Source organism: Colossoma macropomum, unplaced genomic scaffold (genome assembly GCF_904425465.1).
Source record: "Colossoma macropomum unplaced genomic scaffold, Colossoma_macropomum, whole genome shotgun sequence".
NCBI classification, from domain to species: Eukaryota; Metazoa; Chordata; class Actinopteri; order Characiformes; family Serrasalmidae; genus Colossoma; species Colossoma macropomum.
The window spans coordinates 27,670,957-27,685,787 of NW_023494804.1; the positions used below are offsets into that span (position 1 = coordinate 27,670,957).

The window sequence follows — 14,831 nt, forward strand, 5'->3', positions numbered from 1 at the left end:
ACCACGCCATAGAGTGGTCGGTCAGTGATTGTGTTGGCTCTGTCTCATTGGACAGGCACATATCGGTGAAAGGACGCGTGTTAATTTATTTGGTTGCGGTTAGAACTTGCTAGAAAATGTCGTCTTTGTACAAGCCGTTCTCCGTTTCGGATGGGCCGTGTAAAGATGCGATTTTGAGACAGGGATGCAAATCGCAGCAGCATCCTGCGGCGCTGACCTCGATTCCGCCGTCACGTCTAGCAGGCAGCGCTGGTGGAGTCGTGGCGAGCAGGTTCACGCCAATTCACCCTATCTGTGCGGGAAAGAGGAGTTTAGCGGCTGCTGCTGTAGGTGGGAGAAAGGTCACTCACCCGGGAAAGGCTATTCTCGCAGGTAAATGCTCATGGTGCGGACAGGCGCTGCTAGCCGAACTACAGTTACTTCTGTGGTTCACCGCACAACAACATTGGCGCCTGTGAGACGCAGCACTGGGTCAAATGTCTGTTTTCACATTGAGCAGCGATGACCAGAGTGTCCTTTTAGTCCATTTAGTAGTCTTTTCACACACTTAAGTACTTTTTTTACGTATGTCAAGATTTTGGCCCTGACATCGTAAAGCTAACGACATTAGCGAGCTGGCTAACTGTTAACGGTAACCTGCCCTGCATTGCCTTAGCTAGCAACCGTTAGCCTTCTGTCATCATCTTCAGTGCTGTCATGGCGGGACATCCCATCTATGGCAGATGACAATGACGTTGTGAAAAGCAAACAGCAGCAACAAAAACATTGTTATAGCTACCTTCCCTAAAAGTGAACCAAACAGTTTCATCTCCCATAGACCATAAACCTGAATACTAGCTAAGAGTATAAGGCAAGAATTACACAGATGGTCCAATAGATATTCACATAACTGCCTGGTAATGAAATGTAGCTAGGGTACTTTACAGTGACAAAAACAGGTATCAAATTTTTGACTTACATGTTGTTTGATTTTAAATTGGCCTTTCTGCTTTGCTGTGCTTGTTAATTATAATCTTTGCTCTCTGTGTAGGTGGTATTGCAGGAGGTATTGAGATCTGCATCACCTTCCCAACAGAGTATGTGAAGACCCAGCTGCAGCTGGATGAGCGGGCCAACCCCCCACGATACCGAGGGATAGGTGAGGAGAATCCCAGCCTAGTCTGTTTCAGTACCTCAGTCAAAGCTCCAGTCATAGTATCCCTCAATTTGAAAAGCCCCAGTCAAGATTTGCTTAAACCAGTTCCGCTCACAGTAGGACTGAATTTGATTTTATTTAGCGCACAGTTGCTACCCCATCAGCCCTGCAGTGATTGCTGACTGGGGCTTTAAAATCTGTCAGCCAGATGTTGAAAATGTGGATTGTAAACTGTGAATGTGTGCTTAGGGGACTGTGTGAGGCTGACTGTTCAGGATCATGGACTGAGAGGGCTGTACAGGGGCCTAAGTTCACTGCTTTATGGCTCCATCCCCAAGTCTGCAGTTCGGTAAGAGAATCAGTTTGAAATGCATCCCAAAATTTGGAATTGGCAACTCAATACTTTGACTTACGCAGCGTCTTTCTCTACCCTCATATGTGGTCGTTGTATATCAGGTTTGGCACGTTTGAGGTCCTGAGCAACCCAATGCGAGATGATACTGGTCGCCTTGATAACACTCGTAGTTTGCTGTGTGGGCTTGGGGCAGGCATCGCTGAAGCAGTTCTAGTGGTCTGCCCAATGGAAACGCTAAAGGTTAGATAAATTTGTGCATTGCATGAATAACTTGAGAGATAATGTTCACAATACTCTGCAACATGACTTTTTTGTACCAAGAGCGAATTACATGCTTGCTGAAATATACTCAAACATTCTAGGGAAAATAAGCTAAGATTAAACAAAAATGAACTTATTTTCTTAATTGACCTTGCTTCAGGTGAAGTTAATCCACGATCAGTGCTCTCTTCAACCACGGTACAGAGGCTTTTTCCACGGTGTGCGTGAAATCATCCGGGATCAAGGTAAAACGTGGAAAGAGTTGTTTCTTTACTTTTACAAAGTATAATTTGGCTGAGTTAAAAAGCTGTTACAGAGTGAGATGCTAACTTGCCACATATATTGTCAGAGATATTCTCTGGTTCAATAACGCATATTGTCAATGTTAAAATAAAGTAGCTTCATAATTATTGGCAGCCTTAGTGAAGCTGGATTAAAAAAAAGAGTCATGGAAAAATGTCTTTCTGGTTAATTAGCTTAATCTCACATTGATCTAACCTTTAAAACCATTAAAGAGAAATAAAGTTTTTTAACAAAAGCTTATGTGCCAATTATTGGCATCCTTAGAGATGAACAAAATGTAACCAATTATATTTAACTTTTTAACGTCTACTTCAGTGTTCATGAACTCAGCCGTCCATGGCTTCTTCTTTCACTAGGATATAAATATCGGGTGACTCAAAGGCCAGATTCCCTTAGTCATTCATCAGCATAGGGAAGATTAGAGAATACACAAATTAAACGAGACAGAAGTGTGATGACCTTCATAAATCAGGAGTGGCTATAGAAATAGCTACACACCTAAACATGCCAATGTCCACTGTTAAGGCAGTAGTTAAGAAGTTTATTGAGGAGGACGGTTCAGGAGACAAACATTTTTCTACAAGGATCACAGTTGGTGACTTGCAGAAGATGGTAGCATTTTGGGGTCACCAAATCTCCATTTAGATGCCACAGTATTTAGACGGCATGCAAACCACATAAAATAAGCACATGGAGTTTTCTAGATGCTGGGATAGCTAGCTAATATTATATCTCCTGTATTGGCAGGGGTTCGGGGGACATACCAGGGGCTTACTGCTACAGTGCTGAAACAAGGGACCAATCAAGCTATACGCTTTTATGTTATGAACCTTCTACGCAATTGGTACAAAGGTAAGAAGAAAGGAATTTAATACCAGATGCAAAATTACTTATTGGACTAATAATGGATTATAATATTTATGCAGAATAAATAATAATAATAGAAGCATGATGTTCTTGGCTTTCTCTCTAGGTGATGACCCCAGGCGTGACATGCATCCATTAGTCACAGCCATGTTTGGTGCAACTGCAGGTGCGGCAAGCGTGTTTGGGAACACACCTCTGGATGTAGTGAAGACCAGAATGCAGGTACATCTCATGACAGTCAGCATTTTTTTTAAGCTATTGCTTTGTCATCATGTAATTTGTTGGTGATTCTTTTCTGTTGTAGGGTTTGGAAGCCCATCGTTACAAGAACACTCTAGACTGTGCTTTCCAGATATTAAAGAACGAGGGCCCTCAAGCGTATGCCTTTTCTTAGTACTCATACCTGTTTACATCTTTTGAACACCAATTAATTACCCATTTCAGCCGTCTAACCTTGCTTTCTCCATGCTACAGGTTCTACAAAGGTACGGTCCCACGGCTAGGCCGGGTGTGTCTGGACGTAGCCATTGTCTTTGTCCTGTACGAGGAGGTTGTGAAGCTTCTGAACCAAGTGTGGAGGACCGACTGAAGAGGGTCAACAGCTAGCTCTATAGAGAAACAAGGGACTATGCTGACACAGTTGGCTGTGTCACTCAAATGAAGAGTGTGAATTTTACCCTGACCCCTGGCTGAGAGCAGTGGATTATACCGCCATCTGTATCTGCACGCTTTATACAGCAGAGTGAGAGCATGAGAGGGAGGAAAGAGAACAAAGCTCATATGTGGTGTTTTGATGCACAGTGTATTGCTGAAGTTTCTGCCTAGCATACCGACGTGTCATACAGTTGCACTTTTTCACTTAATGTAAAACCATGCAAGTGTCTTCACCACCATGCTCTTACTCGTATGAATGCACTTATGTGGCAAAACCAAAAGATTAGAACAAAGCGCACAAGTTCCCATGCTCCCAGTATATATGTACTCACATGGCTTACATTTTTCTATTTGTTGCACTGAAATCTATTTAATGTGTGGAAAATGTTTTAGATGCATATATGATGGTTTTGTACGATCTCAGTGTTTCCCTAATGTCATTTCTGTTCAAGTTTGGCTGTGTGTGGACTTTGTGTGTGATTTTATTTTGCTATTTAGATGGTTAAATAATAATCATTCACAGTGAGCCAAATGTTTGTCCTTTCCACAAATGGAAGACAGAGAAAACAAATGCAAAACAGTAATAAAATATAAAGGACATCAAAATACATCTTACTGGCATTAATGATAAGCAGCCTATGTTCTGCAGTCTTCCACTAAAGCCTTCAGGAAATCCTGTAAGGACAATCTGCCCAGCCCCAATCCTGACACATCACGTCATGTAAAAAGGAGAAGGGAATAACGAGTTTTTCTGAGCTTCACCTCACCTTCTTCACCTTTTATGAGTGTAGACAAATCATCAATATTGGAATACAGTGGCCCCAAAAAGTATTCTGACACTTTAAACACACATCAGCTTTAAATGGTTCTTTTAGTTCACTTTCAAAATGTTCAACAAAATGATATTTTAGTCCAAGAAAAAAAGACTTCTAGCCCAATATCAAAATGAAGGTAGACTGTGTGGTGAAAGCTTGGAGAAGAACTCAAACCAGATTGCACCAAGGATACTGTAAAATAGGTGGAAATGGCTGGGGCTGTTTTTTTTCTTCCAGTGGTGTTGGTGAGAAACCTCCTAACATGAACTAAATACTGTCTTAAATATGGAACAAATGTCCAAAAACCTTTTGGGGCCACTGTCTTAACATGGGACCAAAAATCTAACACATGTGAGTTAGATTTTTTTGTTTGTTTTTTTTTACCCTACTTGACACTTTATTGACAAACTGGCTACTTTTTTGTCTACTTAGATTTATGGGGAAAATCCAATTTTCTGGTTAACTGAGGGCAAAACAACTACAACTGTTTTTATGAGTCAGAAATAGCCAGAGTGCTTAATGAACACTACAGCCTAGTGTCAGCTTCTATTTTTACACCTTCCAAAGAGTGGAGTTACAACATGGAAGTCTTTAAATTCACGTTACTAGCTTCTCAGTTTGTTAGTCTCTATGAATGGAGGGAGTCTCTCAAGGGTAGAACAGACTGCGTAAAACCTGTTTCGTTGTTTGGGATTAAATAATTACAAGCAGTGTGTGTGGGGCAGGGGGGGAAGGGATTACAGAGATTGGACCAGGTCTGCTGGGTGCTTATTTAAATGAGTTAGCACTGCACAGTTTCATTAAGAAAAGCCAAAAGGACGTCATGACAGATTTCGTGTTTCTATCTCTGGGCTGCTGTAGCACAACTCATATGCGTACGCATTGCATATGTTCTTTCAGGTCACGCAGTGCATGTAAGGGCACTGGGTGATTAGGTTAAGGCTCCTCAGAGTAACACAGCTGTCTGTCATCCTGAGGGGCGGGCCACTGGATGAAGAAGGCTGGAGCAGTGAGGCACCTGATTGGATGATAATAATTGCGTAGTGGAAAGACAGAGACTGTCAACTACCTCCTCCATCTGCAGGGAGAAAGAAGAGCATACCAGGTGTTCAAACCAGGTGGTGTAACATGCCTGTGAGTATGTGTGTACGCATGTAAAAGGTTGAAAACACAACAGTAGGTAAGATAATCACTCACATCCGTAGACACTTGTCTTTCCCGCCACTTGCCACTCTCTGACCATCAGGACTCCAGTCTACTGCGAAAACCTGCCACCACACATCATACTTAGTATAGTGTTAAATGTAGCCAGCCAAGTTTAAATTTAGTTTAACAAATACACATTTTCTTCTTTTGTATTTTATGAACTAAGGTCAAATCTAAAATAAGACTCTGACCACAGGCAAGGCAAATCTTTAACAAATCAACATCTCAATAGGAACTCTGGTTCTAAGATAACTTGTGTATGAGAAAAATGAAAGTTTTCAAAAATCACAGTTTTCATGTGCTGTTGTAAACAGAAATATTCTAATGCCAACAGGTTTTGCCATATGGACATTTTTCCTCCAAAGGTCACTGGATTCTCTGAAATATGAGATCATTATAGAGCTGAAATACAAATAACGCTTCATGCAAGCTAACACTGTGGTGCATTGAAATGACGTAAGACTGGCAAACTCACCCCACACACAACCAGCAGATGTTGTCAAATGTGCTACTTTAGTTGCTTTTGCAGTAGAAGCCAACAGTCTGACATTGGCATTAGAAGAAATACATTTTTCGGTAGGCTTATGAAAAGGTGGACAGGCCAATTTGCTAGACACAACTTCCAAACACGCTAATGTCCTGCAACGTCATTACATTAGGCTGTAGCCTATTCCTAACAGCCGTGCAGTCATTACCCTGCTTATTCCAACATATTTCATCATTGGACAATATCATGGTATTCTAGCAATCAACAACAATACTGCATTCACATAATGGATGCACTCTTCATTGTACAAACTATGAAGCACACTTACCACTGTTTACCACAGGCATGTTTGCCAAATGAATACGATTTAACTAATGTTAAGTAAAAATGAAACAGCTGAAATATACAAAGGCGAAGAAAAAACAACACAGCAAACTTAGTCATCATAGGCTAAACCACTCTGCCACAGCAGGCGGACCCAAAGAACACGATATGACTGAAATAAAATCAAACATCTGAGACGCACAAAGATGAGAAAAACAATATAGCAGACTTAAAAGCCTAAATCTAATCAAAGGCAAAAACATATTGCCACGGTGGGCGTTTCAACCTTTGTAGTAAAATTGACAATGACTGAAAAGCTTTTTTTGGCTTTGGATAGAAAGAACACATACTCTACGGGATTGAATCTCACTTTCAAATGTCCACATTTACATCTGGGAACTGCAACCGGAGCTTTAAATTCAAAAACTGGCACACTGATGTGAATTGAAACTCAGCTGAGAAAAAAAAAGGTGAAGCTTGGCCAAGAGCATAACAATCTGATTGGCTATAAGTGACAGCACTCACAGACAACAAATCAAATTACATTATCTTAAAAAACATCAGCTTAATAAACATTTTGTTCCACCTTGACTGGGTAGGCCTGTGATCAATTTGGGCCGGCTCAGCCTATCCAGGCCAAACTATGGCTATGCCCCTGCAGTCTGAGTGGCTTGTGTTGATACAGAGCAGTGCTGAAGCTTAGTAGGAGACTTATGCCTCACTCACAAATGTGCAGATATTTTTTAAAACTATGTATTTTTTTTTCTACCCCCCTTCATTTTCAAAATACACCAGCAGCTCTTCCAAAAATCTCTCCATCCACACGAGAACTATTTGTAAACACAACCTCAAAATGCGTAGGACATCTCTAACGCCATCCTGCTTTTCTGCTTTGGTTTGTTTTGTTGGTTTGTGGTAGAAGCATGTGATGAAAATCCTTTGACATGACGATTAAAGCATACTGCATGACTGTTCTTTTGTGTAAACGAGTACTGACTAATCATTTATCCACTAAGCGGCATGGCAGGTGCTATTCAGTTTCACCAGGATCTTGCAGCCACTTTTTCAGTGTGAGGCTCAAACACTGGTGATATTTGGAGAAAAAAAAAAACAGACAGAACAAAAGGTATTGGGTTTGGACCATATATGTTTACCATAGGGTGCAGCGAAAGCAGCAATTAAAAAAAAAAATCATCATTTTTCTCATACAGAAAACCAACTTAGACCTGGAGTTCCTCATATGGCTATGACACCGACTACAGAATGACTATGATTTGAGAGGTCTTTATGTGATGTGCTGTCCCCGAACCTCTCACCTCATCAGCATGGCCAGGCAGATCCACATTTAGTTTGCCTGTCTTCACATCCCAAACCTTCAGGGTGCTGTCACTGCTTCCACTAACTAACAGGCGGCTATCTGCAGACCAAGCCACTTGGTACACGGCCCCCACATGGCCCCGAAGTGAAGTCAGGTACCTGCAAGCAGGATATGGCAGAACATGAATTTCCAATTTTCTGTTAAACAGAATAATGAGAAATCTGAAATACTCTAGAAAGAAATTTCTAGTTTCTTCTGTTTCACAAAAAGCCACGATCACATTATGGATTCACTGAACATCAACAGAACTTCAGTGCCCTCTGCTGCATTCCACTGGTAATGCATGCCTATAATCTCCCATCAATTTACGAGGCAACATCTATTTGATGCTAACCACATCTTAGTGTTTCCCACTGAAACTTAGGAAGAGCTTGTTAATTAGTTGTTAATTATGTGTGTTAGAACATGAAAAACAAGATGCATGAGGTGGAATACCAGGAATACCAGGAATCTGCATTATCCATGACGTTGCACAAAAGATACATGCTTACAAGAATTGTGAAAGCACTTACTTTATACATTTAATGTGTAAATAAAGCATTGAGATAATATTGTGAGGGCTGGGTTAACTTATGTGAAACTGTGATAGCAAATTCCAGAAAGAACTAGCTATTAACAAAACATGACAAGGGCTGGCCAGAATAATTCAAATACTCAAGTATTTGTTTGTTATGCTGGCATTTGTTTCTCTATTAAATACTGTAATGTTCTTTTTTAAGCCACATAAAATGTAGCCCAAGATCTACAATAAATTTAATCAGTACAGATCTATAGTTATGGTTAATAACTATAGTTAACGTTAAGGTTATAGTTAAAGGCCTAAAAGACATTGTTAATATATTAAAGCTAATTTCATTTATTTACACATTTTGAACGGTAGAATCAAAAGTATGTAAAATGATGGTTGATTATGGAAAATAAATGTTGCTTCAAAGGGTTCTTTTCAAAACGAGTATTCAAGCACTTGTTTGGAAACAGGAACAGATATTCAAAGCCTATGAAATACCAGCCTTAAAACTGACCAATTACTGCTAATTTCCATTGCCTACATCTAAAATTTCAAAGTGTTTGTTTTTTCAATTTTTTTTGCTTTATGCATAAATCCCTGAAGGTCTTACTTGCCAGTCTTGCCATCCCAAATTTTGATAGACTTGTCAAAAGAAGCGCTGGCAACTAGTCGTGTGTCAGGGGAGAAGAGCACCTCGTTGACCAGCGCCTGGTGTCCAGTCAAGCGGGCAACAGGCTTCTTCTCCTCTGCTGGGTTCCACAGAAACAGTGTGAAGTCATCAGAACCCGACACCAACCGCTCAGAACCCTCACCCTGCGGATCAGACAGAATGCTCACATAAACCGAACAAATGTGAAGCTCACAAGTAAAAATAAATAAATAAATAAATATTAAAAGACGCATTTGTCCACTTACTCTGACTTTGTTATATCGTTTCAAAGCTCCCTCTTTGATCTCCTCCACTGTGGGATACAAATAAAACAACATGAATCGAAGGATACTTTTGGGTTTACATGAATTCTCATACTACTGACGTAATACAGAGAGTGTACAGTCATGTGAAGATGTTTCAACACCCCTGGTCGAATGACATGTTTTACTGATTTCATTGACTTTTTAAGTGAAAATAAGTTAACGTATGCTACAGGGAACAAACTTCCACACATTTTAATGCACAACTACTGTTTGAATGAATAAATGAATGAATGAGTACATTATGTTAAACTAAGCAAATACACAGAAAGCCATTACTGAACTTAATTAGCAGAAAAATAATTGTGTTCTCTGTAAAGGATGTGTCAATTTATCTTCACTTAGAACAAACAAAACATGTAATCAAACTTATGCATATGACTGTACATGAACATAATGGGTCACTTACATGAACCGGTAAGGTCCTGAGGGTTGATGGTAGCGGTGGCTGGCTCGAAGGCTCCTGTGCGAAGGACGTAGTCAGTACTGAGGGCCAAAGTGTTGACCCAGTGAGCATGACCCTGCAAAGTCCGACACTGAACCCCCTAAAGCGAGAATTGAGAAAATGATACTACTTTTGTCCAACGTTTTCTAAGGAACATTATTATTTTAATTTTGTGGCATAAATATATATATATTTTTTAAAGTCATGCTGCATTGTATTTTTCTAGGGCTGGTCTGAGAAGGGAATATTTCTTGATATTTCAGAACGAGTACTTAACTACTCATTCTCACCCTTAAAAATAACAATATTAGAAGTGTTTTAATTCAATCTTTCGACAGAACAAATATGCTTGCATTTTGATTAGTGTTTCAGTTTACACTGGCTGCGCTAGACACGCAACAAACAAACAAACTCAAGTATTCAAATATTCGGGCCAGCCCCTGTTCCCTATACTTTACTGAGATATTTTGTAGGAGGTAGATAAAATCAGAACTGCAACAATTCGTCAGCACATTTGATAAGTTGTTGAATATGTCAATGATGGGAATATGATGTTGTCACATTATGGATGGGGGTCATATGACATCTAATTTTTTTGCAACATAAAAGAAGATATTACTTTTTGCACATTGTGAACTTTAAGTGATGGCAGTGCTATTACAGTGGCAAAGTGAAGAAACTGCATAACACATTATGGTTCAATTAGTTGATTCATCAATAACAGTCAACAGACTAATTACAGAAATAACTATTAGCTGCAGCTCTAAACAAAAACACTCACACAAACTTGAGCCCTTTAGCCTTACGTCTTTTGCCCTCCAGACTTTAATGGTCCTGTCCTGGGAGGATGTGTACAAGAGGCCGTCCCCTCCCCATTTAACACAGGTGACTGACTGTGTGTGACCTGTCAGGATCTTATCGCAGCGGCCCAGCACTGCGTCCCATATCCGAATGGAGCAATCTTTAGAAGAACTGGCCAGATACCTGCACTCAGGGTTCCTTTGATAGAGAGAGAAAGTAGATATGATTCGGTGCAATCCTGGATAAAATGAAGAAGTACGGGACCAGGCACATGATTATTTGAACTAACAGACGAAAGAAAATCCAATGCAAGTAATGTTTAATTGCAGCTGCAAAGTTACATATTTGCATGCCATAATGAGGATGCTATCATATTCTTGTAAATCTACAACAGACACATTAAGTGTGAAAGACTTTTTAGAAAGGCAAAACTTACAGGTGAAGTGGCTCCCAACACAGCCAAGTGATCCATTTAGTATGTCCAGTCAGAGCCTTCCCCATTTGCTGTCCAGTGACAGGATCCCAGAGGAGAATCTATATAGAGGACATGCACAAGTTAGTAGGTATGGACGATATTAACTCACATCATATCATATTTATATCATATATATATCATATATATATATATATCAGTATTGCCCACTATTCCACAACTCAGATGGTAACAATATTATTACTTATCATAATCATTCCTTTTTGTAGGCCCTTCAAAGTTAATAAATAATAACTCTATTACTACAACTAAACACCATAAGATGGTTTGCAAAGGTAGTTTACAAGTTAATAAAAAGCTTTTTTTCCTTATTGCATGTAACCAGTATTTTTTTTCTCTTCTACAAGCCCTGATATTGTTTGTTTTTGCCTCCCCACTCATCCTCAATTCCATTTTGTACACTGGCTGCAAAGTGCAGTTATTTAGCTGGACTGTAAAATCACAATATTAAAAATATTTCATGATTTACTATATGTAATATAGGCAGCTTACTATTCCACTTTTTCAAAGTTTACTGCTCTTTCCTGCCGATTGGACAGTTTTTACAAGCTGATATGTTTTTCTCGCTTTGCACATGATGTCATATCATGTGTCATATCTGCTTTGTCCAAAATGCACAACAAACAACAGAAAAAAGAAACAATTGTGAAATATAAATCTACTGCAGTGCAGCATTGCATACCGTTAGTGAAGCAGGTGTTTCCTTGACACTTTTAATTTTTTAAACCAGGTCTTTCTAATGGCATACTGGAAGTGTCAGGTGTCAAAAAACAGACTCACTTTATAAATGCACTGGCTTCCACAACATCTGTATAAAAGGCTACAGTGATTAGCGCAGAAAGACGCTGTAAGTAGTCAACAGCAGCGCAGTTGCTGCTTCTGTTCTAAAATACATTTTTGTCTAGCTCCTACATTTATTTAAGCTGTTCATGCTCATGGTTGGTGTCATGGGGACAGGGATGTTTGTGGTTTAGAGTTTATCACAGTACCCAAAATATGGCAAAATCCATATAATGAGACAATGTCATACTGGTACTAATTTTCAGACTAGTATTTCGTTGCATACCAGTATATCTCCCACCCCTGTTTAACAGCATAACAGAGGGAATACTTGTGAATACTCACCTGACTGTTCTTGCACCCTGATGCCAACTTTTTTCCATCTGGAGACCAGGCTATAGACAGAACCCAGTGTGTGTGTCCTTAAGGAAATGAGACATAATATTCTCTCAGTGTCAAAGCTTAAGTGGAGCATGAATTTTATGTTTGATTGTACTCAGGATTGTGTAGTGTTGCTGACCTCTAGCAGTGTGATGAGGAGTCTCTGTAGTTAGGTCCCAAAATCTCACAGTCGTATCTCCAGACCCACTAGCCAGGTATCTAAGCCACAAGAAGTTACACAGTAAAGCAAAATCTTCTAAAAAAGCATGAAGCAACACAGCAAATGCCCGTTTTAGGCTCTTTTAAGCTCAGAGGGGCATAAAAAGACAGATGTTTTGACTATTATGAATGTATTATGATGACTATTATCAAGTTGCAAATGAACACATCTTCCATGTGCCACCCACAAATGCGTTTTTTTCATACCAACTGTTAAGAGATTGGACAGGCTTTACAGATCATTGGCAAAAACCCTATTTAACCGAATGAGAAATTACAGCATCCAGCATTTTGTTAGAACACTTTAGTTTAATTTAAATGTAGTGTGCATTATAGTTCCGAATAACATTTATTTTGTATGTGAAAAGTCACACTGTCAAGTTTTTGAGACAGGCCCCTGTTCTGCATTAGATGCAACAACTTCCAACTTGGTAGAATAGAATATCAAACCGAAACTCAAATGTTATGTAGCAACACTAAAGTACAATCACTACAATTTCCCGTTAGGTTTAACAAAGTTTTTACCAACTGTGCAATAAGGTTAAAATGGCTGCTCTACTCACTTGCCCGTGGGACTGAAGGCTACTGAGATGACGGCCTCAGTGTGTCCCTGCAGAGAGCTGGTGCAGCGGGCCACAGCCCTCACACGGAACACGGCCTGCGGCTGGTACACCACCGGCAGCACTTGTTCTGTCTCTAAACCCAGCGTCTGCACACAGGCTCCGAGAGAGGACACCACCTCTGCATCACGCACAAAGAACAACAGTGGGACTTGCTCCTCCTAAATCAAAGTGAGAGAGAGAGAGAGAGGGAGAGAGGGAGAGAGAGAGAGTGTGTGACAAAACCTGAAAACAGCACAACACAGACTTTCAATGCAGCAGATGATCTAAAAAGGGAAACCTGCAAAAGACTAAGTGTTAGAGATATAAAAGTTAACGAACTGAGCCGCAAATAACTAACTATTCAGCAGAGCAGTGTGGGTGCTTGGGTCAAGAACCAAAACTTGGCAATACTGATGGCAAAATAATAAATAAAAAAATTAATAAAATAAAAAGTAGTACTGTGAATACTGCAGAAAACTGAATCAAAATCGGTTCCACATTGCTGTCTTACTGCAAGCAGAAGAAAATGTTGGAACGCCCACTGACGCAAGACCAAACAACAGGACATTGGCATCTAAACACGTTGCTGCAGCAACAGCACCACCAAATAACACTAATTGAAAATAAAAAACAGGAGTGATTTTAAAATTCTTGATGATTAAGATGATTATGGTAATACTGTCTCTGTGCAACAGCACACAAAGTCACAAATTCTTTGAAACTAAATGGCATGTTGAACTGTACTTAATATGGCTTGAGACATGAACCAACAAGGTAAAAAAAAAAAATCATGTTGATTTTAACATCAAAAAGTAAGTAAAGGAGTGTTTGAATGGAATTTCTTTTGTTATTGTGTATCTATTGTGTACGCAGGTATTCTGCATTTTCACAGGTATTTGTGTTGACGACCAAAATTCTGGTATTGTGACATTAGGGTCTCCACTTTACCTTTTGTAGTAGTGCATTGCAGACCAGCTGCAGTTTATCTGGGGTTATGTCCAACGGCACATCAAAGGGGGATCCAAGGGCCTCACCCCCCTCATCCTGAAACTGGATCAACAAGCGTTCCACGTCCCCACTCATATCCTAAAGAAATCCTCACGATGACTGACAAAACAAATAAAATGACAGAAGCTTGATAAAAGGGAGAAAATCTCTCCTCATGTACACAAACTTAATGGAAAAGAACAAGCCATAGTAAATAATAGGTGGGCGAGTCTGTTCAACAAATTTTTCTTTCACACAAGATGGGTCTTTAGGGTTCTTTAGTAAAAGGAATATTTCTGTTCAGAACCATGAGTTCTATACAGAACCATTTCATGCTTAAATTCTTTGTTCTTCCTATGGGGAAATGGTTCTTTAGTTTGATGGAGAACGTGTTATAACCTATATGTTTTACATAGCTAGAAACTTTCTGAAAATGGCTTGACATCGTAACAATACTAGAACCATTTTTTGGTGCTATGAAATAGAAACCAAAGTAACAGCAAGGAGATCGAAAAACGTTCTCTGAGAAATAAAAGCAGCAGTTAGAGTGTCACTACCGTACCATTTAAGGTGGAACGGAACATTCATACGGGAAGCTTAACGTTACTGAAACATCGTAATTTCTTGCTACGTTTATTAGTTACGTAAGTACACCGCGGTTACTCTCTGAATGTCCTGTATTACTAAAGCACGAGCAAAATAACTATCTAATTAAGCGAATAAAGTGTGTTATTTAAGACAGAATAAAGACAAATAAAGGAAACACCATTACCTTACTGAGGCGAGTTTATGTTCCACACGTGCGGAATCTACTCCGGGGGCGCAGGGAAAATGACGTGACTTTTGGTCGTGGCGTTA

General features: G+C 39.7%; 2 protein-coding genes across 2 annotated transcripts; one reads left to right on the forward strand and one right to left on the reverse strand.

The window, feature by feature from the left end:
* On the forward strand, positions 1–4,181 carry slc25a1a (solute carrier family 25 member 1a). The gene is made up of 9 exons (XM_036594961.1): positions 1–372; positions 1,031–1,138; positions 1,385–1,484; positions 1,592–1,730; positions 1,912–1,996; positions 2,802–2,906; positions 3,028–3,143; positions 3,226–3,299; positions 3,396–4,181. The coding sequence occupies exons 1-9, from the start codon at positions 117–119 to the stop codon at positions 3,508–3,510; spliced, it is 1,098 nt and encodes a 365-aa protein (XP_036450854.1). The 5' UTR covers positions 1–116; the 3' UTR covers positions 3,511–4,181.
* On the reverse strand, positions 4,034–14,810 carry nle1 (notchless homolog 1 (Drosophila)). The gene is made up of 13 exons (XM_036594960.1): positions 14,746–14,810; positions 13,935–14,093; positions 12,948–13,165; positions 12,305–12,384; positions 12,130–12,206; positions 10,948–11,045; positions 10,517–10,709; positions 9,675–9,810; positions 9,209–9,255; positions 8,904–9,106; positions 7,724–7,883; positions 5,588–5,658; positions 4,034–5,468 (listed from the first exon to the last, which is right to left on the reverse strand). The coding sequence occupies exons 2-13, from the start codon at positions 14,067–14,069 to the stop codon at positions 5,456–5,458; spliced, it is 1,431 nt and encodes a 476-aa protein (XP_036450853.1). The 5' UTR covers positions 14,070–14,093; positions 14,746–14,810; the 3' UTR covers positions 4,034–5,455.
* Positions 14,811–14,831: the final 21 nt, after the last annotated feature.

Excerpts from the sequence above, each read along its gene's own strand:
- slc25a1a (XM_036594961.1), top strand. The coding sequence starts at position 117 with ATGTCGTCTTTGTACAAGCCGTTCTCCGTTTCGGATGGGCCGTGTAAA. Across the intron at positions 1,485-1,591 it reads ATCCCCAAGTCTGCAGTTCG|GTTTGGCACGTTTGAGGTCC; the intron begins GTAAGAGAATCA and ends GTTGTATATCAG. Across the intron at positions 1,731-1,911 it reads GCCCAATGGAAACGCTAAAG|GTGAAGTTAATCCACGATCA; the intron begins GTTAGATAAATT and ends ACCTTGCTTCAG.
- nle1 (XM_036594960.1), bottom strand. The coding sequence starts at position 14,069 with ATGAGTGGGGACGTGGAACGCTTGTTGATCCAGTTTCAGGATGAGGGG. Across the intron at positions 13,166-13,934 it reads GCAATGCACTACTACAAAAG|GAGGAGCAAGTCCCACTGTT; the intron begins GTAAAGTGGAGA and ends ACTTTGATTTAG. Across the intron at positions 11,046-12,129 it reads CAGGGTGCAAGAACAGTCAG|ATTCTCCTCTGGGATCCTGT; the intron begins GTGAGTATTCAC and ends TCCTCTATATAG.